Source organism: Physcomitrium patens, chromosome 11 (genome assembly GCF_059467195.1).
Source record: "Physcomitrium patens ecotype Gransden chromosome 11, ASM5946719v1, whole genome shotgun sequence".
NCBI classification, from domain to species: domain Eukaryota; kingdom Viridiplantae; phylum Streptophyta; class Bryopsida; order Funariales; family Funariaceae; genus Physcomitrium; species Physcomitrium patens.
This window is the reverse complement of record NC_143420.1, coordinates 13,979,853-14,000,934: the sequence shown is the minus strand read 5'-3', so window position 1 is coordinate 14,000,934 and position 21,082 is coordinate 13,979,853. Positions and strand designations below refer to the sequence as shown.

General features: G+C 39.9%; 2 protein-coding genes across 10 annotated transcripts; one reads left to right on the top strand and one right to left on the bottom strand.

Annotated features, from left to right (window-relative positions):
• The first annotated feature begins 687 nt into the window (after positions 1 to 687).
• Positions 688 to 12,314, top strand: LOC112288148 (DNA (cytosine-5)-methyltransferase 1A). 9 transcript variants are annotated; one of them, XR_016505578.1, is made up of 15 exons: positions 688 to 1,072; positions 1,757 to 2,858; positions 2,991 to 3,244; positions 3,444 to 5,188; positions 5,451 to 5,615; positions 5,796 to 6,018; positions 6,161 to 6,272; positions 6,419 to 6,566; positions 6,678 to 6,875; positions 7,082 to 7,360; positions 7,666 to 7,827; positions 8,031 to 8,249; positions 8,555 to 8,684; positions 8,890 to 9,058; positions 9,294 to 9,351. XR_016505578.1 is itself a non-coding variant. In XM_024532031.3 (14 exons), the coding sequence occupies exons 2-14, from the start codon at positions 1,765 to 1,767 to the stop codon at positions 8,949 to 8,951; spliced, it is 4,737 nt and encodes a 1,578-aa protein (XP_024387799.1). In that variant the 5' UTR covers positions 689 to 1,072; positions 1,754 to 1,764; the 3' UTR covers positions 8,952 to 9,351. The 9 variants fall into 9 exon arrangements, 2 of the variants coding, with proteins under 2 accessions (XP_024387799.1, XP_073393201.1); XR_016505577.1 differs by having other exon boundaries at positions 1,749 to 2,858; XR_012218464.2 differs by lacking the exon at positions 9,294 to 9,351 and adding an exon at positions 10,082 to 12,314 and having other exon boundaries at positions 689 to 1,072; positions 1,754 to 2,858; positions 8,944 to 9,058.
• LOC112288149 (transcription factor TT8) lies at positions 9,627 to 11,016 on the bottom strand. Its single transcript, XM_024532032.3, has 3 exons — positions 10,877 to 11,016; positions 10,159 to 10,767; positions 9,627 to 10,049 (listed from the first exon to the last, which is right to left on the bottom strand). The coding sequence occupies exons 1-3, from the start codon at positions 10,904 to 10,906 to the stop codon at positions 9,924 to 9,926; spliced, it is 765 nt and encodes a 254-aa protein (XP_024387800.1). The 5' UTR covers positions 10,907 to 11,016; the 3' UTR covers positions 9,627 to 9,923.
• Positions 12,315 to 21,082: the final 8,768 nt, after the last annotated feature.

The following is a 21,082-nucleotide window of genomic DNA, read 5'->3' as shown; positions in this document are numbered from 1 at the left end:
TATATTTGTTGTAACATTATAGTATGAAATGATTTTCTTTTAAAAACCAAAAAAAATTTTTAAATAGATTATTGGTAGATAAATTTTTGACTTCAAATAGATCAATCTGAAAAAAAAAATACAAAAAAATACAAAAAATACAAAAAAAAGATCAAAATACCGTATATTTTAAACTTTGTTTATTTTTGAAAATATCCAAGACTTTTTCCTTATACCTTGTTGTTACCTATAAATACAATTATTCTTTTTATCAATTTTATTATAAAATAATAACATGAAATAATTGATCAAACATTTCAAATCAAACATATTTATTTATTCATGTTTGCTGTTTATAACCTTTTATTGAACACAAATTATATTTATTATAATTTTCATAGTCATATTTTATAAGCTGCATCACTCAAATACTATAGAAAAATAATTTGATCTATGTCTTGGCTTCCTCTCACTCAACACAAGTCACCTTAGTCCCCCCCCCCCCCCCCCCCAGAAAATTATAATACCCGGATATATAGCCATTTTCAGTCAAATACAATTTATACCCGTAACCCGTTCGATGCAACAGATACTTGGTTCAGTGCGATGTACGGCATACCCGTCGCCAGTTCAATGCAGTTGATACCCGGTTTCGACCACCTGTAACGATCACCTCCTCCAATACGAACCCAGCTGCACGTTTGAAACTCGCGAGGACTGCGTTTGGCGCGGGGGAGGGAACTGTGCAAGCGCGGGAGATCAATCGCTCAGCTATGGCGGGGCCATGAGATTGATTGCCTATCGAACAAACAGCAAGCAACCCCTCCGTTCCCCTTGCCCTGGCGTCATTGCTGCCTTCCCTTTTCCGGATCTCGCATTTCTCCACCAAATTCCTCTCCCAATTGCGTCACAACGGATGCGCATTTTTGGTCCAACCATCGCACCCTCTGCAGGCCTCGCAGTTTGATGTTTAGAGACACCGAGTTCTGTTCCTTTCTGGGAATTTAATTACCCCATGTCGTCGTCTCCGTGAGAGTCAGAAGGCCACCCGATTCTCGGTGGTTCATGACGGGCATCTAATCTGCCATCTCCGGTATAATTCTTTGAAGCACCTGTCTGAATGATGCATGGAGTTTAGGGTTTAAGGTTTTTGCGTCACGACCTGGTGAATTGGGCCTTGTTCTCTGGTGAATGAACTGCAAGATCCAATCGGTAGTCTGAGAACATGCTTGTCCAACCCCCACAGGGCGGAGTACATCCTAGTCTTGGATATGCAGCGCGTAATCAGGTCGTGTACTTTCGTTGAGTGTGTGGTAGAACTGAGGGGCGGAGTATTTCAGAGCAGATATTTTTAGCATTAATTTGAGTGAAGATTGCAAAGATTACTCTCTCAATTCCGAGAAGTGACAGGAAGCCTTGATTATTATTGTTCTTACTCGTTGTAAATTGTTTTTTTGTCAATGTTTGTGCCCTGTCTTCACGATGCACATTGCTTTCTATTTCGAGGATTTTTTCGTCAGCGATGGAGCCATGTTATTTGATTATCAACTGACGTGATTTTTTTCGCTATGCGTTGGCTGGTGCACGCATGTTTTCGGTGAAAATTCAGTCTTTGTTTTCATTTTAAGAAATACTTTTGTGTAGCGAGTTCGAGTTCAGAATGCAATGCAGCCAAACTTAACGTTGCTTTTTCATCTGTAGTGCGTGACTCTGTTTCTAGATACAATCCATTTATTGATTAGTAAGTTGTTGTGTCCGGTGCATGGAAGGATAGCAGTGGTCGCCATGAAAATGAAACCATGTGACAACGGTGGGGGAGGCACTATGCTGAAGCCAAAACCGAATGCGGTGGCCGGAAGGAAAGGGCGAAAAGCAAGTACCTCAGAGATTGAAGAGGAGTTTGAAGTTGCCAATCCAATAAGCAAGAGCAGGAAGCGGAAGGGTGCAGAATTGGACGTGGTTCCAGCAACCCGGCGGCCTAGACCCAAGCGTGCCGCAGCAAGCACTAGCCTCAAAGAGGTACACCATGAGATTGAGGCTCAGTACGTCACCCCAAAGGATGAGAAGATACCAATGCTGGAACAGGAGGCCTTGGTGTTGACATCCCAGGAGAAAGATGAGTCTCGCTTGCTTCTCGATTTCTTCATTCATGATGGTGAGGGAGAAACGCAGCCCTTGGACGTTGTTGGAAGCCATGAAGTTTATGTGACATGCCTGATGGCGCCGCATACTTCCTCAATTGTGTCAATCGACAAAAGCAAAGCTGTTCTATGTGAGAGCATGGGGCCTATTTTGGAGTGGGGTATTGAGGGATATGACAAAGGGGAACCCTCTGTTTACATAGGAACCGGTCTTTCATTCTACACGCTTGTGCAACCATCAGGAAGGTACAAGAAGCACTTCAATCTTCTGCTTGAGAAAGTCACTGTTTGTGTGGAGGTTTACAGAGCCCTGAGCCCATCCACTGGTGGAGATCCTCAGCTTGGGCTGAATGATCTATTTGCACGCGTGGCGCGCTCCCTTCGCAGTGGAAAATACTCCTCTGCTCTGCAATTTTTTACTCGTGATTACCTTATCGAACAGGGAGGCTTCATAGCTGGGCAACTAAAAGCATTAGATGGTAATGCGGATGATGACGAGCAGCTCTTTAGCGGATTGCCTGCCATCGACGTCCTCGAAAGCGAGTGCTTGAAGCGAGCAACACAACGCTGGTCAGTTGATGTGAAACCTGAAGCATTAAAAATTAAGGATGCTTCTGCTTCCAACGGTACAAGTTCTAAGTTCGAGGAAAATGATGATCAGGAGCAGGGTGGCATGGATGCCGATGAAAAACTGGCCCGCCATCTTCAAGAGATGGAGAATCGCAATTTGGCAAGCAGGTGATGTTTACTTAATTTATAAAAATGTCTGTAGAGGCATGATATGTGTGGTTGCACGTTGCGTTTTCGTATGATCTATTATCTGAAGAGGAGGTCCTAAGCTTGTTGAAATAATCCCAATCTTATTTGCAGAAATGGGAGAAACCAACCAGCTGGTAAAGGGCGCAAAGTGTATATAAAGATTAACGAGGCTGAAATTGCGAACGATTACCCCTTACCTGCTTATTACAAGGCGGAGGAGGACGAAACCGATGAATATTTATTTTTTGATGATGACAACGCAATTCTCGCTCCGCATGAACTTCCTCAACGAATGCTTCATGATTGGACTTTGTACAATTCTGATTCGCGACTCGTATCCTTGGAATTGCTCCCGATGCTCTCAGGTCTGCCTCTGCGCTGATTTCTGTCGTGACTTGCCTGGTCATTAGCTGATATTTTCTTGTGGTTTGAAAGCCTATTCATCTCTTTAAAGAAACATACTGAGCAATGTAAGCAATGATCTTTGACTTGCGTTGGTATGGGGTCCCTGAGTTTATCTTGTGACCTACTGCGTGCATTCTCTCACATGGATCGTGGTTACAGGTGTGGAGACGGACGCTGAGATTTTTGGATCAGGTATGATGACAGAAGATGAGGATAGTGCCTTTACGTTCGACGACGAGGATGGTGAGGTATCGTCAAGCCTTATCGAGACGACCTCTTCCTCGAGTAATGGGAATGGAATCTCTCACAAACGCAACAGCATCCCTCAAGGCATTCGCCTTTACCTCAGCGCTATTAAGGAATGGATGATCGAATTTGGAGCTAACATGATCTTCATATCAATCCGCACTGACGGAGCTTGGTATAGGCTTGGAAAACCTTCTAAACAGTATAGGCCTTGGTATGCTCCTGTTATGAAAACTGCCCGGTTAGCTGTCAAGGCCATCACAATGCTGAAGCAGCAGCAGCGAGTGTCACGCTTATCCTTTTCTGATATTGTCAAACGTTTAACAGATTATCTTAAAGAGGACTCCAAGTTCAACTTCGTAAAAGCTGCTGATGTGGAGAGATACTTGGTTGTCCACGGACAAATTATACTGCAGCAATTTGCAGAGTATCCTGAAGAACAGATTCGCCGCAGCGCTTTTGTAACCGGCTTAATTGCCAAGATGGAGGAGAAGCACCACGTGAAACTGACTGTGAGCAAAAAGACCACTGTCATTAAAAAGGGAAGGAACCTGAATCCCCGCGCGCATCTTCAACCTGATGCTAAGAAGAGCAAACCTATGCGTGCCACGACCACGATTCTTGTCAATCGTATTTGGAGCAATTACTATACCAAGTTCAACTTGTCTGGAGAGATGCCCACTGTCATCAAGGAGGAGGAGACTGTGGTTGCCAAAGAGGATAAATCAGAGGAGGAGGAGGAGGAGGAGGACGACGACGACGACGAAGACGAAGACGAAGAGGAATTGGAGGATGACTCTAGTGCCCCTGCACCCAAGCCTTCAGCTCTAACTTTGAAGAAAGTGAAGAAGATAAATGTCGATCGGTCAGAAATTGTTGTTGGCGAGGCTGTTCTTGTAAATCTGGATGACGATACAGTTGACAGCGAGAAGCTTCCTTCAATGTTATTGGTGGAATATCTATATGATTCACGGGATAAAACTCCTATGTTACACGGTCGAGTTTTGGTGGGAGCTACAGAAACGGTGTTAGGCAATGCTGGCGATGACCGAGAGGTTTTCCTTACCAACAATTGTGCTGATGTTGAAATCTCTGGTGTACAAAAAGTTGTGGTGAACATGAAGAGACGAACCGAGAGTTACAAAGATAGAAAGACCAATGCCCTTGCGGATGAGGCAGAAAGGGCAAGAGCCAAAGAGAGAGAATTACAAGGGCTTCCAAAGGAGTACTTCTGTCGTGCTGTATATTCTCCTGATAAGGGAGCTTTCTTTAGTTTACCCACAAGAGAGCAAGGTCTGGCTGTTGGGAATGGATCTTGTAAAACATGCATTCAGCGTGACGAGGAAGAGAAGATGAGCGCCCCTGCGCTTCTAGATGTCGGTGGATTTAGATTAGAGGGTGTGGAATATCGGATAGGGGATTATTTATATGTTGATTCGACTGTATTCAAGTTTTTGGTGAACAAGGATGAACCCGAGGCAGAAGTTGTATTCAAAGGTGGTAGGAACAAGGGGCTTCGGCCCTTCGCGGTTTGTCAGCTGTTGAGCGTCCAGAAGGCAAATAGAAGTAATGTACTTGCTACCAAAATTAATGTGCAAAGATTCTACAGACCCGATGATTTTGGAAGTCATAGAGCATATGTAGCCGATGTTCATGAGGTGAGCTTCACTTGGCTGACGGCACAAATGTATGCATATGTCTGCTAATTTCCCTGTCTAATCTCATCATGTCGAAGAATGGAACGGCAGATTGAGAATGTTCATTCTAATGAACCAGCTGTTTGTTTTGTTATTTGAAATAGGAAACATCGAGATTGGCATTAAGTCATGCAGTTGAATACCTTCATGTTTTTGTCCGTCAATTTTACAACACACAGATTGATCTTTAGTTCAGTGTTGATATTGAAGTGCCTTGTTTCAGGTATATTACAGTGAAGATACGGTAACCGTGGAGATTAGTACTGTCAGAGGTCGTTGCGACGTCCTTCGGCCTGGTCCAGTTATCGACAGTTCCATTAGATCTGAATTCCACCATTTATTTCTTTGCAGCCGCGTCTGCGATCCCAAAACTGGGACTGTTAAACAGGTAACTGAGAAGATTTTCGTTGCTCTTCTGATGTGTGCAGTTTTGCATCTGTCTCTGCACTGAGCGAAGAGGTTCTTGCGCCCGGAAATTTGTCTCTGTGCCATTGCTATTTCTGTGCAAGCTTGAAGTTGTAGTTGTGTGTGGGACTGTGACCTTACGTATAAACCCTGGAAATTGCAGTTACCAGCCACTGTAAAGCTGAGCTCTTACTGTAGACTCACCGATAACACAAAGAATTCTAGCGCGGCAGCTGAGCTGAAAGCCAAGGCGAAAGGAAAAGGAAAGGCTATTGAAGATGAGGATAACCCTTCTTCTGCAGGACTCACTGCTTGTGATAACCGCCTCGCAACTCTTGACATTTTTGCTGGCTGCGGAGGTCTCTCTGAAGGGTTGCGTCAAGCAGGTCAAGTCCTGTTTCGCTTATCCCTGCATAGTTTCTTAACTCCCACATGCAGTTTGTCCTTGGGTTTTTTCAAGGCTCGTTGTGTTGTTTTCCTCCTCTTTTTATTTTGGCTGAGTAAGTGTTGTCCGAATGTTACTTGCAGGAGTGGCAACAACGAAGTGGGCAATTGAATACGAGCATCCCGCATCTGAAGCCTTCAATTTGAATCATCCCGAAACCAACGTGTTCTGTGAGAATTGTAATGTAATCCTCAGGTATGTCTAGCATCATCATGGAAACAGTGACGTCGTTCTAAACGTGCATAGGTCCTTCTAGGTAAGTGTTTGTTCGTCTTGCAGCACCTTACGATCTCCTTTTGTCAAAACACGTGGATTCATCATGCGTGTGGATTCATGAACAGATGCATAATGGAAAGAGGAGGAGATTCTGATGAGTGCCTCTCAACGCCTGATGCACAAGAAATGGCTTCTGCACTCAGTGACGAGAAGAAAAAACTTCTACCTGCACAAGGTGAAGTTGACTTCATTAATGGCGGACCACCTTGCCAGGTATTCTTTCATATACTTCGCTTGTAAGGGATTGGACCTATCGGTTTTAATAACCTGTTTTTCTAATATTGCGTCTATGACTAATTAGGTCATAATGTGGTGGGATTGTAGGGATTTTCTGGAATGAACAGATTTAACACGGGGGCGTGGAGCAAAGTTCAGTGTGAGATGATACTAGGGTTCCTCTCATATGCCGAGTATTTCCGACCGCGATACTTTCTCCTGGAAAACGTTCGCAATTTTGTTTCGTTTAATAAAGGCCAAACTTTTCGTCTAACGCTTGCCACACTTCTGGAAATGGGTTATCAGGTAGCCATCAATCATTATCTGAGCACCTTCTGTCATTTTCGTGCATTATTTGCTTAGTATTGCAACTTCAACGTGGATGTTTTTATGCTTGATTGGTGTTTTCCAGAGTAGGTACATTATTACGGCATCACTTTTATCAGTTTTAAATCTATTTTCATCTTGCAGTCCTTATCTGTCTTTTAACTTCCATGCATTATCGTATTCAGGTTCGTTTTGGTGTTCTCCAAGCTGGTAATTATGGAGTCTCTCAATCTCGCAAGCGGGCGTTTATATGGGCTGCTGCCCCAAATGAGATATTACCAGAGTGGCCTGAACCTATGCATGTCTTTGGTAGCTCTCAACTAAAGATTGCTTTGCCTGGTGGGGCGTCTTATGCTGCCGTCCGAGATGCTGGCAAAGGCGCGCCCTTGAGAGCTATGACTGTGAAGGACACTATATACGACTTACCACCAGTCGAAAATGGTGCCTCGAAGGAGGAAATTAAGGTATCTCCGCAAAAGGATCCATTTGCGACACTTAATCAGGACTAATTTAACATTCTCATGCCGTGTTCGATGATATCAGCTGCTCTTGCGTAGGATCACATTCACAATGATCGTTGAACTTAGGCATTTTGATGGTACTTTATGTTATTTTTCACGCTCTTGGCGTTAAATCATCAGTAGGTCGATCATCTGGTGAGTGTTTTCAACTTTAAAGCTGACGCAGGAAACTCGTTTTCATTTGAGTAGGGTACAAGCAGACACGCCAGGGCTTAATGTTAATTGAGGGTTGGGTCTTGGTTTTGCAGTATAGCGATCCACCTGTGTCATGGTTCCAGAAGCAGATTCGAGGCAATGAGACTGCTTTGTATGATCACATTGCCAAAGAGATGAACGAACTTAACCTTGAGCGCTGTAAACATATACCGAAGTATCCTGGTGCGGATTGGCGTACTCTTCCTGATATTAAGGTATCGTCCATAATCGCTCTGAAAGTTACATGAATGATATATTAAGCCTCATTATGTTATTGACCATGGAGTCTGCGTGGGAGTTTTTCTCTTTCATCACTTTTACGGTCTCAGTTAGTATGCCGCTCTGCTTTTGCACAGTCATCAATTTTGAATAAGATTTTTGTGCCAGAATTGACGTATGAGTTCCGCCGTGAAATCAGATAAAACTGTCAACTGGAACGATGGTCGATTTGATCCCATGGTGTCTGCCCAACACTGCTGATCGTCATAATCAATGGAAAGGATTGTTCGGGCGATTGGATTGGGATGGTAACTTTCCTACATCAGTGACTGATCCACAGCCTATGGGTAAAGTAGGGATGTGCTTCCACCCCGAGCAAGACCGCATTGTGACGGTTCGTGAGTGCGCTCGTTCGCAGGTACTCATCTGTACTTGTGCGGCTTGACTTGTGCAGGCAACCAGCCCTCTGCCGCACATAGTAGATTGTCATTCTTTTTCATTTTTCGTCTTCATCATTGTTCACTGTATTGATCAACTTTACGAATGTGAAGCATTAATGATGTTAATCGTCATTTGTATGCCTTGAATTTTGTTATATGTCAACAGAAAGCGGTCTATGGATGCTGCTTTGGTGTCTTGTTTACAGTTGTTTGATCGATGATCTAGTCAATTTTCTGCAGTATTCAGTACTTTTCATGACTGACCGTTGTTGGGATAATACAGGGTTTTCCGGACAGCTACAAGTTTTCTGGAACTATCCAGTCTAAGCATCGTCAAATCGGGAATGCTGTCCCACCTCCGTTGGCACGAGCTTTAGGACTAATGCTGAAGGCGGCTATTCGGTTAAAAGAAGGTGGTTCCCATGATGCTAACTACCACCCCCCTGATATTAGTAATCATTGACTCTGTCTAGGAGAGGTCTTTCTAATGTTAGTCCAATTGAAACGTTGTAAGACGCATTTGAAATATTTAGGGCTTAGATGCTCTGAAAGTCTCACTTGATTTCGAGGACCTGTAATGATATCTTCCTCGATTCTGAGACTCTCTTTCCAGCACAGGTCTCATATTTGCGACACTGCTTTCCTAAATGTCCATTCTTCAATGTCGAGCAGGATCGTAATTGAGCGCTGGTTGCAATTAGATTAAAGAAGCAAGTGAAACTGGAACATTGGAGCTTTGCTAAGGTGCATCTATGTAGGCGTCGTGGTGGAGAAGCAACGACTCCAGGTCTCTTTCATTCTTGGCTAGCCCCTTCCTTCTCCTATTGATCCATGGTTCCTACTTGGTCGGTGTGCCTATTGAATCAATTTGTCACTTAATTTTAGTTTCCTTCCTTCCTCCGTCCTTCCTTCCCTAGTTGTGTCAATCTGACTGATAGCTTGTACAGGTTTTTTAGCATTTCTAATCTACATGTAAGGATACGTATCTTATCATCTAGAAACTTCGGGTGTTTTTTCTGCAGGGTTTATTTCCCGAATTTGGAAGCATGTCTAATGAATTGAGCCTTTATTAATTCTTAACATCGAATTTCTCATTTGTAATTTACGCTGCTCCACTTAGCGTAAATCATGGTGGTTGTGTTAGGAAATCTAGACTGTCATCTGTCGTATCTGTCAAGTGGAACTTTTAGCAAACTTGATTTGAGTATTTTCCGCTGCTTACGCCCCTAATTAGAAATCAGCAGCTTAGGTTATTCTCCTGAATGCCGGAAGTCTGTAACTGTTACGTGATGTTTATTTCAGTGCAACAAATTGTTCCATAACTGATTTAGGCGAATGATATTTACTCTTGAGGATTTAATATAAAAAGATTTTTCACTATGAAAGAATGTAGTGTCTAATTAATCAGGATTTTTTTAGCATCCACACTGAACTGTAGTACCCTGATTTACACTACTAAACCAAGTTTTCGAAGGGAAATCTTAGTGTACTTTTTTCACCTGCATGTGGAATTTAAGGGAGTTTCCAACCTACAGCACTGAATTTGCTCAGATAAGTTGCTCAAATCGGCAATGGGCACCTCTGCATATTCTTAGGGATCACAAGATCGTTTCAGAAGCAAGATCTGAACGCCTTCGGAAAGGCTGATCTGCTCAGCAAAGTTTCTCGAATGTCGGAGAGTTGTTTCCATTAACTACACTCAGCAAAGTTTCTCGAATTTGTTTTATGCTCTTTTTGTCTTCATCGTCGTCGTCGTCGTCTATGCCGGAACTCGTAACCTACACTCCCCACACCATTGTTTTGGTCACAGAATTGTTTACACTGTGGCGTGTCGAAACGAACGCGACGTGGGATTTCGAATTACGAAACAACGACTGTGTCACTCACCTTGGCTTTCAGGGTCGCTTTGAATGTGTCCTTGGAGACTTTGGCAGCGACGTCTTCAACCTGCATGTGGGTGCCTACGAATGTCTCCAGTATGGCAATCAATAGGTCTTGCCGCCAAGGAGAAGAAATCTCGAAAACTGCTCGGTTGTTCTCCACTGTGATCTCCACACGCGGCTTGCTGGGGTTCTCGGAGATCTTCCTTCGAGATTCGAGCTCTTCGACTTGCCGCTGTAGGTCCTTGATGAAGTCGATGGCATCGCCTAGCAGCGACACTTTGTCTTGCTTGGAAACGTAAGGAACGAGGCTTCGGAGCGTCACGAATCGATCGTTGAGCTTCTCTCGCCGCTTGCGCTCCGCCATCATATGACGACCATCACCCCTTTGAATATGCCCGTCGGCAGTCTCCGCAGACTCCATGGCGTTGCCTGAGAGCTGCTCGTCGTGCTCATCAATCCCTCTCCTCACGGTGAACAGGCGTGGTATACTGAGGAGAGACGTCTTGAGCATTTGTTGCTGATGGCTTCCCTGTTTCGTATGTGGCGGTTTTGTGAGTCTGGCGTAATCCCATCGCTGGAATGCGCTTCTCCTCGCTCCCGCTCTTGCTCTAGCCTGTCCTGATGTCATTTTAATATGAACTCTACTGCAAATCTGGTTGGAGGTTTGTGATGAATTGAGAAGTCGATTCAACTTGATAGCAAAGTTGAGAGAGGCTGCTCACCTTGGCGTTGCCGAACCTTGAGACCTCCATAACCTGGACCACGCTTGATGCAGCACTTGAATGCGTTCGTATATACTCGCCTCGACGATTTGAAAATCAAGCAAAACCGCTTCTCAAAGATTTATCAAGTGATAGGTCTGAAGGAGAAGGAGATGGCCAAAATTTTGCTCTGATTGCCGAGGAAGAAATAGAATGTTGCTTCATGGATACTCACACACAGCTCCTTCTGCAAATGACAACGCCGTGGAGCCCATGTTTGGCTAGCCGTTGAAAGGTCTTGTGCGACTAAAGGCGGCATAATATTTGTAAATTTTTGTACTGCTTTTCTGATGGCGCTCATCTTGCTTGCAAGAAACCTCACGTAATCGCCGTGAGTGACGAAGGGCGAATCTATGTGTCTGCACCGATGCGGTACCCAGCAACTCCAAGCCAGAACCTTATCAACCTGAGTAAAGTTAACCAAACTGACACAAGACTTGATTATCAAGACACGATTGTGTCTTCGAATTGAACATGACTAAATCTCGACAGAGATATTGTGTCGAGACTGTCTGCTACTCGAAGATGAGAATTCACACAGAAGGGCGTGAACCCAACCGCTGTCTTGCGCATCAATTCTCGAAACCCGTTGTACAACGCGGAGGCCAAACCATCCACGACTCTAAGTACCCACCCCCCCCTGCATTTCAGTTTTTTCAAACGCAACGCTACAGATTCTACGGGGGATGACGCAAATTTCTTCTCGACGCAACTAACTTAGATGAGATGAATATTGTCGAGAAACATGAGAGCGAGTGATGGTTCGACTTCTGCATCTGCAGCAGCCACTTGCGATGCTCTTGTTGTAAGGTTCTCGATGACAGTGGAAAGCAGGTCCCGTTGTGGGAGATGGCGCCGCTGGTGGACCTGGCACTCGGTGACCATGACGAATCCGACTCCTCGATCGAAGCTGTGGTCACACACCAATACCGACAGTCTGGGCTGTGGAGGGAGAGACATGCGGGCATGCAATATCGCTGATGTGGGTCCCAATGTTTGTTATCTTCTTCTTCCTCTTTCGATCTGTCCAGCAAGCACGGATTTTGCGATGCAAAGCTCCAGCAGGCGCATGAGGATCGGCGATCTGACCAGGGTTAGAGTGGGTGAAAATTACGAAGAACAAACAATAAATAACAAACAGATTTAAAAGTAAAGCCAGAATACTATTCGGTAACACGCATAGTAAAAAAAAAAAAAAAAAAAAAAAATCCAACAATTTTGTCTCTAAATTTTGAGGATTGTTTAGTTGGAATGTAAGAATAGATCTACTTACAGGTTTCCAAAAATAGATTTAAAAATGTGTCTTCAAAAAAGAATTGGTAAGTGAAGTATCCATCTTCATTGTTGTAGAGGATTGATAACAATTCAATAACTTTTGGCAACCATTTGATTCTTGGCTAAGAGACTTGTAGTAGAAATGTTGACCAAATCCATCTGAATACTATAAAAATAAAAAGATTTTTATTATATTGCCCAAAAACATTAAAGTGAGAAGTTTGAGATGGTTGTGGCTAAAAGCATCTCCATCAACTATGCACCAAACATTTGTACTATAGGTGGAAAATGAATCTTGGTGCATTTTGAGCATCATTTATGGAAAGCAATTAGTTCTATTGAGTTGGATGGAACATGGGCTTTAGAAATATGGTAGTTTGTCATGTAATAACCTTTATTTATTGGCTTATTTTTGAATAAGTAAACTTTTTGAATTAAAATCAATTGAAAGTTAAAATTCCAAATATCCTTTTGACAATTGTGCCAAATTTGATGCATATCCAATTTTATATTTGCCAAGCTTTGGATAAAATTTGAAATGGATGGACAATAAATGGAATGCATGTTTTTGTTGTGAGTTATGATCCTAGTCTTAACTTTAAACTCCTGTTATAGGCTATGAAAAGGTTCTGATATTGGTTGTTGAAGTTAAAAAATTATGAATATATTCAAAATCTATTTGGGATAAATTTCTTCATACTTAAAACTTAAAATTTTATATATTTAATTATTTCACAAATAATTTATAACACTTAAAATTATATTATTATTTAAATATTACATAACTTGCATCATTCAATTAAAAGTAGTAAAAGTAATAAAAAGGTTGCACAACTAAGCTTAACTATTCTTATGTTACAATACATTAAAATTTATTTTTAAAAAATTAATTAAATTATTTTTTTATTAATAAATAAGAAGAATTATAATAATTAATTCTAATATATTACAAAATATAAAATTATTGTAGGACTAAGAGCTTAATATTTATATATGAAACCATGCATGCTTCTATATTTTACAAAGATTCATTATTAGTTTAAATTTAGAGGCCAACTATGCACACATTCTCCTTTTGCTAGGCATGCATCTCATTTTTAATTAGACAACATTTTTCAATTGTCATTGATTGCAAGTTCAACTTAATAAAGGGGTCAATGGCTCAAGTTCAAAAGCCAATGGCTCTTTTTAAGTATTATTATTGGAACAATATCCACATGTTTGTTTGGACCATCTTTTTATATGTATAATTATTGGATCTTAGACATGTGTTACTTATTCTTATAATAATATAACAAATTGCTCTTGCAATATCTACTATTGATGTAGCTAAAGTTGCTCATGATGTTCTTTAACTTGTTATAATATTTATTCAAGCAAGTCAAGTTTTCCATCAATAGAGATACTTGCAGATTTTTCAAGCAATTAATGCTCAATAAAAAAGTCCATGGTTAATTTGTTGGTAGATGATGCAAAAACATTACAAATCATAATCACACAAAGCATGCCAAGCATGCAATGAAATACATCTAAGCATGAGATTGTGGTGTCTAAGAGGTGACAAGCCTTTTCAACCTCTATCTCTATCTTCTAGAAAATATAGTGTATAATTTTGTATTGTACTATTGCTCAGATTGTACTACAATGATAGATCATTGTGTGTGCTTATTGATACACAATTTGACAATAAATGATGCCTACATATTATTAAATTGCAAGCATCAGCTTTTTTTTAAATGTCTCTTAGGTTGCCAAATGGTATGTTGATCGATGATTTTACAATCATGTATTTTTTTTTTTTTTTTTTTTTTTTTACTTGAAATATTACCAAATTGTCTAGGTGGTAGATGTGTTTGGTCCATGCCATGACAAAGTGCTCTTTATGAGTAATCTACATTTTGTGAAGATAATCATGAACATTTATGGGATACTTAACTAATAGCTCATCTTATGATGCATTGAATGTTGCTTCATGAATAGTCACAATCATCTTGTTCTAATTATGCATGAATTCTATACAATTTACTATTGAGCAGAGTTTTTTTTCATAGATTTGCTAGCACATTTTTGTTGATGTGCCAAGCATAGAGAAGACTTGATGCTTCTTGCAATTGAACATAAATGAGTGATATTAACACAATTTTTTTATTTATTACTACAACTTGCACCTTATGCTTTATGATGAATATCTCCTTGATCTTAGTCAAAGTCTAGGTATAATCATTCTTTGTCTCAATTTTTATGAAGAAAAAATAAGCAAAAAATATTTGATTTGTTGAAGTTTTGTTGATAATGTGAAATATCAATATTTTGAATGAATTGGTTTTATAAATCAAGTCCATGAAGATCATATGAAAAAAAATTTATGTTAATACCATTGCCATAAATGGTACAAAAAAGATGCATGAATCATCTTTTGACATTGCAATGATAGGCATGCCACACATTCTAGGTATGCAAATCTGTCAAGGATATATACTAGAAAGTTGTAGAAGATTCTAGAAGGTTCTAGAGAAGCTTTGTAGTTTGTAGAAGCTACTTGAAAAGTTTTCAAGCTCGTGGAAGCTGCTTGAGAAGCTTCCTAGTTTGTGAAAGCTACTTGAGAAGCTTCCTAGCTTGTAGTATATATGGGAGCTGAGACTGAGGAGATCCTCAGTTTAGACAACATACTTCTTAGAGCTCTAGCTCACCTCTCTAGTGTTGTTCTTATACTCATCTGATTAATCTAGTTCTTTTGGATTCTTCTTGAGCTTCTTGTTTAGATTTCCAGTCAGTATTGTAAATTCGTGACAGTTTGTCGAGACTACACTCATCTTTCATATCAGAGCTAGTTCTTTCTTGTTAGAGTATGGATTATCCCTCTGCTTGTAGGTGCTAGCATTTTAGAGGTTGCGGATTACCCTCCTCTAAAGTGATATTTTTTCTATTATAATATTAGAGACTTATTTTTCTTGGAGAGAGTGGATTATCCCTCTTCTTGAAGATTTTAAGGCGTTTTAGAGGTTGTGGAGTACCCTCCACTAACCCAAGACTGCCTTCTTGCATAGTCATTTCTTTCCTTCTCTTAGAATGGTCGGAGGTCAAGATATTAGTATGACTAAAAGTTCAGAGTCCAAGTTGGATGCCATTATAAATCTTCTTGCTACGTTAGCACAGAGAATTATAGAGATTGAAGGAATTATTGCAAGACTTCATAATGATGGAGCATCCGAGATGGTACAATCGATGATTTTTCAGCGTCAAGCTTCAGCACCAAGAGAAACAGCTTTGCCTCTAATTCAACAAGGACCGTTGGTCTTACAACAAAAAGAACCCTAAATTAGCCTTCTAGACAAGTTCGATGGTACTCGTTCCAAGTTTTGAGGTTTTATCAAGTAAATAAGATTGATAATAGCTTTACAATGTGAACGCTATCCGACAGAGGAGTCACGTATTGGATTGGTTGGAACTTTGCTCATGGGGCAAGCTCTATCATGGTTTTTTCCTTTGTTTGAGAAAAGATTGTCAATTTTGAACAACTTTGAAATTTTTTTGGAGGAGTTTGTGGAAGCATTTGGAGAACATGACAAGACGCAATGGACTACAATAAAGATTTGATCGCTACGACAAGGGGCATGCTCCACGTCAGCCTACACATCAGATCTCAGACAATTAGCCTGCGACATCAACTGGAACAAGGAAGCATTGATGAATCAATTTAATTAGAATTTGAGCGACGACGTGAAGGATTTGTTATTATTTCTTCTCAATCCGTGAATGCTCAACAAAGCCATTAGCCAAGCTATGAAGTGCGATAATTGCCTGTTTCAATGTCGTCAAGACCAATGCTTAAGATAACATACGGCTTATCACGCTCCAACTATATCAACAAGTAGCTTGAATTCACATTTAGAGATAGAAGACATGTAAATTCATGTGGTATGTGTCAAATCCCTAACTCTAGAAGAAAAAAAGTGGCGTATGGAGGAAGGACTATGCTTGTATTGCGGTAAAGAAGGCCACAGAGCTGGAAATTGTCTCAAGAAGCAAAATTGATGCATTGTCAGGACTAGAGGCGCGTTTGTTCAAGAAAACGAGGATGCCCAACCACAATAGGAACTGTGCGGCTAGACAATTCAATACCACAATCACAATTAGGTTCCTCTCTTTCTGCTCAACCTGCCCATTGCTTTACCGTTTTTCTATCTTTTGGCCCTCAAAAACTAAAAATCTTAGTATTATTAGATTTAGGAGCATCTGCTTGTTTTTTAGACAAAGAATTTGCTAAGCATAACAAAATTCTTCTAGTACAAAAATCTAAACCCGTTTACATAGAAGTAATAGATGGACGATCTTTATTGTCTGGTAGTATCATCCATGAATCAGAACCTATAGAGGTGATGTTTAAAGATCATAGTAGTTATATTATTTTTAATATTATTAAAACCTCATCAAACCCTATCAATCTTGGTCTTTCTTAGTTAGAAATGCATAATCCATCTATAGATTGGAAGTTACGAAGGATGACATTTCCTATAGAATATTTCGAGAGTAAGTCTGTTAGAAGATCTCGAATCAAAAAATCCTTATTTATTAGAGCAAGAGCGTTTGTAACATCGTCCAAGGAAGGTACACCATTTGTTATTTATGCAACTCCAACTAGCGGAGAAAAGATTTCAACTGCAAATATATTAGAGCAATATAAGGATTTTAAAGATGTGTTTTAAAAGAAGAATGCCAACATGCTACCGAAGCATCGACCATATGATTGTGCCATAGACTTGTAGGAAAGAACACAACCACCTTTTGGCCTAATCTACAATTTGTCACAAACAGAATTAGCGGAGTTGCGGAAGTACATTGACGAGAAGTTAGCCAAAAACTTCATTCGTCATCTGAAGTCGCCAACTGGAGTACCAATCTTATTTGTGAAGAAGAAAGATGGCTCCTTGCGGATGTGGGTGGATTATCGAGGTGTCAACAAGGTCACAAAGAAGAGTTGTTATCCATTACCCTTGATATCAGGTTTTTTAGAACAATTTGGGCGTGCAAGGATCTTTACAAAGATTGATCTAAGGGGAGCTTACAACCTCGTGTAAATCAAGGAAGGAGACAAATTGAAGACAACTTTTCGTACAAGGTATGGCCATTTTGAATATAATGTCATACCTTTTGGACTTACCAATGCTTTGGTGGTCTTTCAACACATGATAAATGACATCTTTTAGGAGCACCTTGAAAATTTTGTTGTCGTCTATCCAGATAATATTTTGATATTTTCCAAGAATGTAGAAGAGCATGAAAAATATGTTTGTCTAGTCCTTCAAAAATTCCACGAGTGAGGACTTTATGCCAAGTTGGAGAAGTGCTTGTTTAACCAAATTGAGATGGAATTTTTGGAATTCATTGCAACTACAGAAGGCTTAAAGATGGACCCTAAGAAGGTGGAAGTAATCGTATTATGAGAAGTTTTAAAGTTGATTAGAGATGTACAATGCTTTCTTGGCTTTGCTAACTTCTATCAAATCTTCATCAAGAATTATTCTCAAGTTGCTGCTCTGCTTACTCAGTTGACATATAAAGACAAGCTTGAATGGGGACCTCTAGTGGAAAAAGCATTTCAAGATCTTTAGATGGCATTTACTATGGCTCCAATCTTGATACATCCAGACTTTGCACAGGCCTTCTATTTGGAGATCGATGCTTCAGATATTGCTGTAGGAGCTATACTTTTACAGATAGGCACAGATGAGAAGCTTCATCCGATTGCGTTCTATTCTTGAAAGTTTTTTTACTATCGAGATCAACTATGAGATCCACAATAAAGAACTTCTTGTGATAGTGGATTTTTTCTAAGAGTGGCATCACTTTTTTGAAGGAGCTGCGCATCCGGTGACCGTATACATAGATCACAAGAATTTGGACTACTTCATATTAACTTGGGTTCTGAATTATTGTCAAGCTCGATGGAATATGTTGCTATCCAAGTTTGACTTTATTATTACTTATCAGCCTAGGAAGCAATAAGGACTATCTGATGCATTATCAAGGAGATCGTATCTAGCGCCAAAGGTTGGAAAAGGAACGTTTGATCAACAGTGTACAACATTATTGATGTTGGAACAATTCAGGCTTTGCTCTCCTATAGTGCCAATTGATGCTGACTTCCTCAACCAAGTACGTACTATAACTACTGGAGATTTTGAAGCCCTCGATCTTACGTAATATGTCAATAATGACAAAGTCAAGTTGGAAAGAGATCTTTTATACTTTGAGAAACGGTTGTATATTCCAAAGAGACCAACACGACTCCAAGTTCTCCAATCTCAACATGACTTTCTAACTGTGGGACATTTTGGATTCAATAAGACCTTGAAATTTATTTTCCGAGAATTTTGGTGGTTTCAAATGTGGAAGGATGTCAAGGATTTTGTCCTTTCTTTTGACATTTATTCAAGATTCAAGAATCCTTGGCATCATCCTTATAGTCTTCTTCAGCCATTGCTTATTCCATGTCAGCTATGGTCTTCAGTTTTCATGGACTTCATTACAGACCTGCCGCCATCGAATTCATTTGACAGCATCTTTATTGTGGTAGATCGGCTTACAAAGATGGCACACTTTATCCCTTGCAAGAAAACATCGTGAAGTAAAGATACAATAAGGCTCTTCCTTGATAGTGTGTATCGATATCATGATTTATTAGATGATATTATGTCAGATCGAGGATCCCAATTCGTATCAAAGTTCTAGAGATCTCTCTTTGAGATATTGAAGATAGATATCAAGCTTTCTTTGACTTTTCATCTTCAAACTGACGACCAAACAGAATGGATGAATCAAAATTTAGAGTAGTATTTACGATGCAGCATCAACTATCAACAAGATGATTGGATTGCATATCTATTGTTAGTTGAGTTTGCATATAACAACATCCTTCATGCATCGACTCAACAAACACCATTCTTTTCCAACTATAGGTATCATCTAAAGCTTGATTTGTTGAGTCCGTCAACCAATAATAACTCGACAGCTGAAGGATTTGTGAAACAACTATCAGAGCTTCAAACTATGTTGAAGCTTCAATTGCAAACCGCCCAAAAAGCTTACAAGACGTCCATAGATAAATTTCAAAATCAGGCACCTACTTTCAAAATTGGAAATAAAGTATGGCTGCTTCGACGGAATATCAAAATCAAGCGACCATGTAATAAGTAGGACTACCGAAGATTGGGACCATTTGTCACCTAAAAGCAAATCAATCCAATGGCGTATCGAGTGGGATTATGGGCTGTTATGAAGATACACCCAGTCTTTCATGTTTCTTTGTTGGAGCCTCATTGAGAGTCGTATTTTCCTAGAAGAGTGTAATGTCTGCCACCTAGTATTAAAATTGAGAACCACGAGGAATAGGACGTGGAAAAGTTACTAGATTTGTGATGTAAGTGGAAGAAATTAGAGTACCTAGTGCATTGGAGCGGCTATGATATCAATGAGCACACATGGGAACCAACAAAAAAATCTTATCAATGCATTGCAAAAGGTATAGTAGTTTCATCGATACTATCCTCAAAAATCTAAGCCCTTTCAATGAAAGTTTTTCAATGAAGTCCCTTCTCTTTGAAGCCTCTTAATCCTCGGCCTTACAAAGAAGGCAGAGAAGGAACCTCTAAAAGACATAGTTAGAGACTATAAATCTATAATTTGAGTCCATTCTTCTATATTTAGTACTTGTTTTTTTGGTCTAATATGGATAGTCAAGAGATAGATACCATATCAGTCATGTCCTCTCAATCGAGTATCTCACGAAGATGATTCCGAGATGAAGAACCACATGTACCATGAAGATGACGGAGGATACTTAGTAATAGGTCACTAGTGATTATATTTGAGGTTGAACCAGTCTATGGTGATCTTCTTGAAGGAGTGTTTGCAGGGCATTTTCACAATGAAGACACGAAAGTTCATGCCTAGTTAGAAATCAAAGGCATAGGAAACTATCATTGGTTACAAGGACCAATGAACTACTTGTCGTGCGAACAACAATTGGAGTATATTGTAAACACAATGCGACAAATTTTTAACTTCTTACGTTGGTACTAACTTGCAATAGAAGTACTTCTCAGAGATCTCAAAGCTAAAAAAGGGTGGTTGATGTCAAGGACATACATTAAGAAGTTGTACAAGATTCTAAAAGGTTCTAGAGAAGCTTTGTAGTTTGTAGAAGCTACTTGAAAAGTTTTTAAGTTCATGGAAGCTACTTGAGAAGTTTCCTAGCTTGTGGAAGCTGCTTGAGAAGCTTCCTAATTTGTGGAAGCTACTTGAGAATCTTCCTAGCTTCTAGTATATATAGGAGCCAAGACTGAGGGGATCCTTAGTCTCGACAATACACCTCTTGGAGTTCTAGCTCACCTCTCTAGTGTTGTTCTTGTACTCATCTGATTAATCTAGTTCTTATCAATTCTTCTTAAGCTTCTTGTTTAGATTTCCACTCAATATTCTAAATTCGTAACAAAATCATCCAACAATATCTCAAGTGGTATCCATCCATTGATCTTTGTGTTTCAAAGAAAGACTTTCTTATTATAGATATCTTTCAAAGAAGCCAAGAGTTAACATCCTATTGTTTAAAGTTATAAGAACGAATTTAGGCTCTATATATGTATTTGATATTTGTTCGATGGTTTCAAGATCGTTCTGAAATAATTTACAAGCAATTGAAAATGCAAAAAAATCTTTCATATCCTCGTAGTTGTGCTTGGTGATTTTGACATGAATTCTCGACTGTATTGTATATACATCATTGAAAATTTACATCGTATCATTGCATTTTTCATTGAAATTAATGTATTTTTTGTCAATTACTAGCATTGCGTCATTCTCATTAGCCTGAATCAAAAAGTGTTATTAAAT

Coding starts and splice junctions, on each gene's coding strand:
- LOC112288148 (XM_073537100.2), top strand. CDS start 1,765: ATGAAAATGAAACCATGTGACAACGGTGGGGGAGGCACTATGCTGAAG. Junction 6,273..6,418: donor AATTGTAATGTAATCCTCAG/GTATGTCTAGCA, acceptor ATTCATGAACAG/ATGCATAATGGAAAGAGGAG. Junction 6,876..7,081: donor TTCTGGAAATGGGTTATCAG/GTAGCCATCAAT, acceptor TATCGTATTCAG/GTTCGTTTTGGTGTTCTCCA.
- LOC112288149 (XM_024532032.3), bottom strand. CDS start 10,906: ATGGAGGTCTCAAGGTTCGGCAACGCCAAG. Junction 10,768..10,876: donor CAAGGTTCGGCAACGCCAAG/GTGAGCAGCCTC, acceptor ACATCAGGACAG/GCTAGAGCAAGAGCGGGAGC. Junction 10,050..10,158: donor AAGCGACCCTGAAAGCCAAG/GTGAGTGACACA, acceptor TGGGGAGTGTAG/GTTACGAGTTCCGGCATAGA.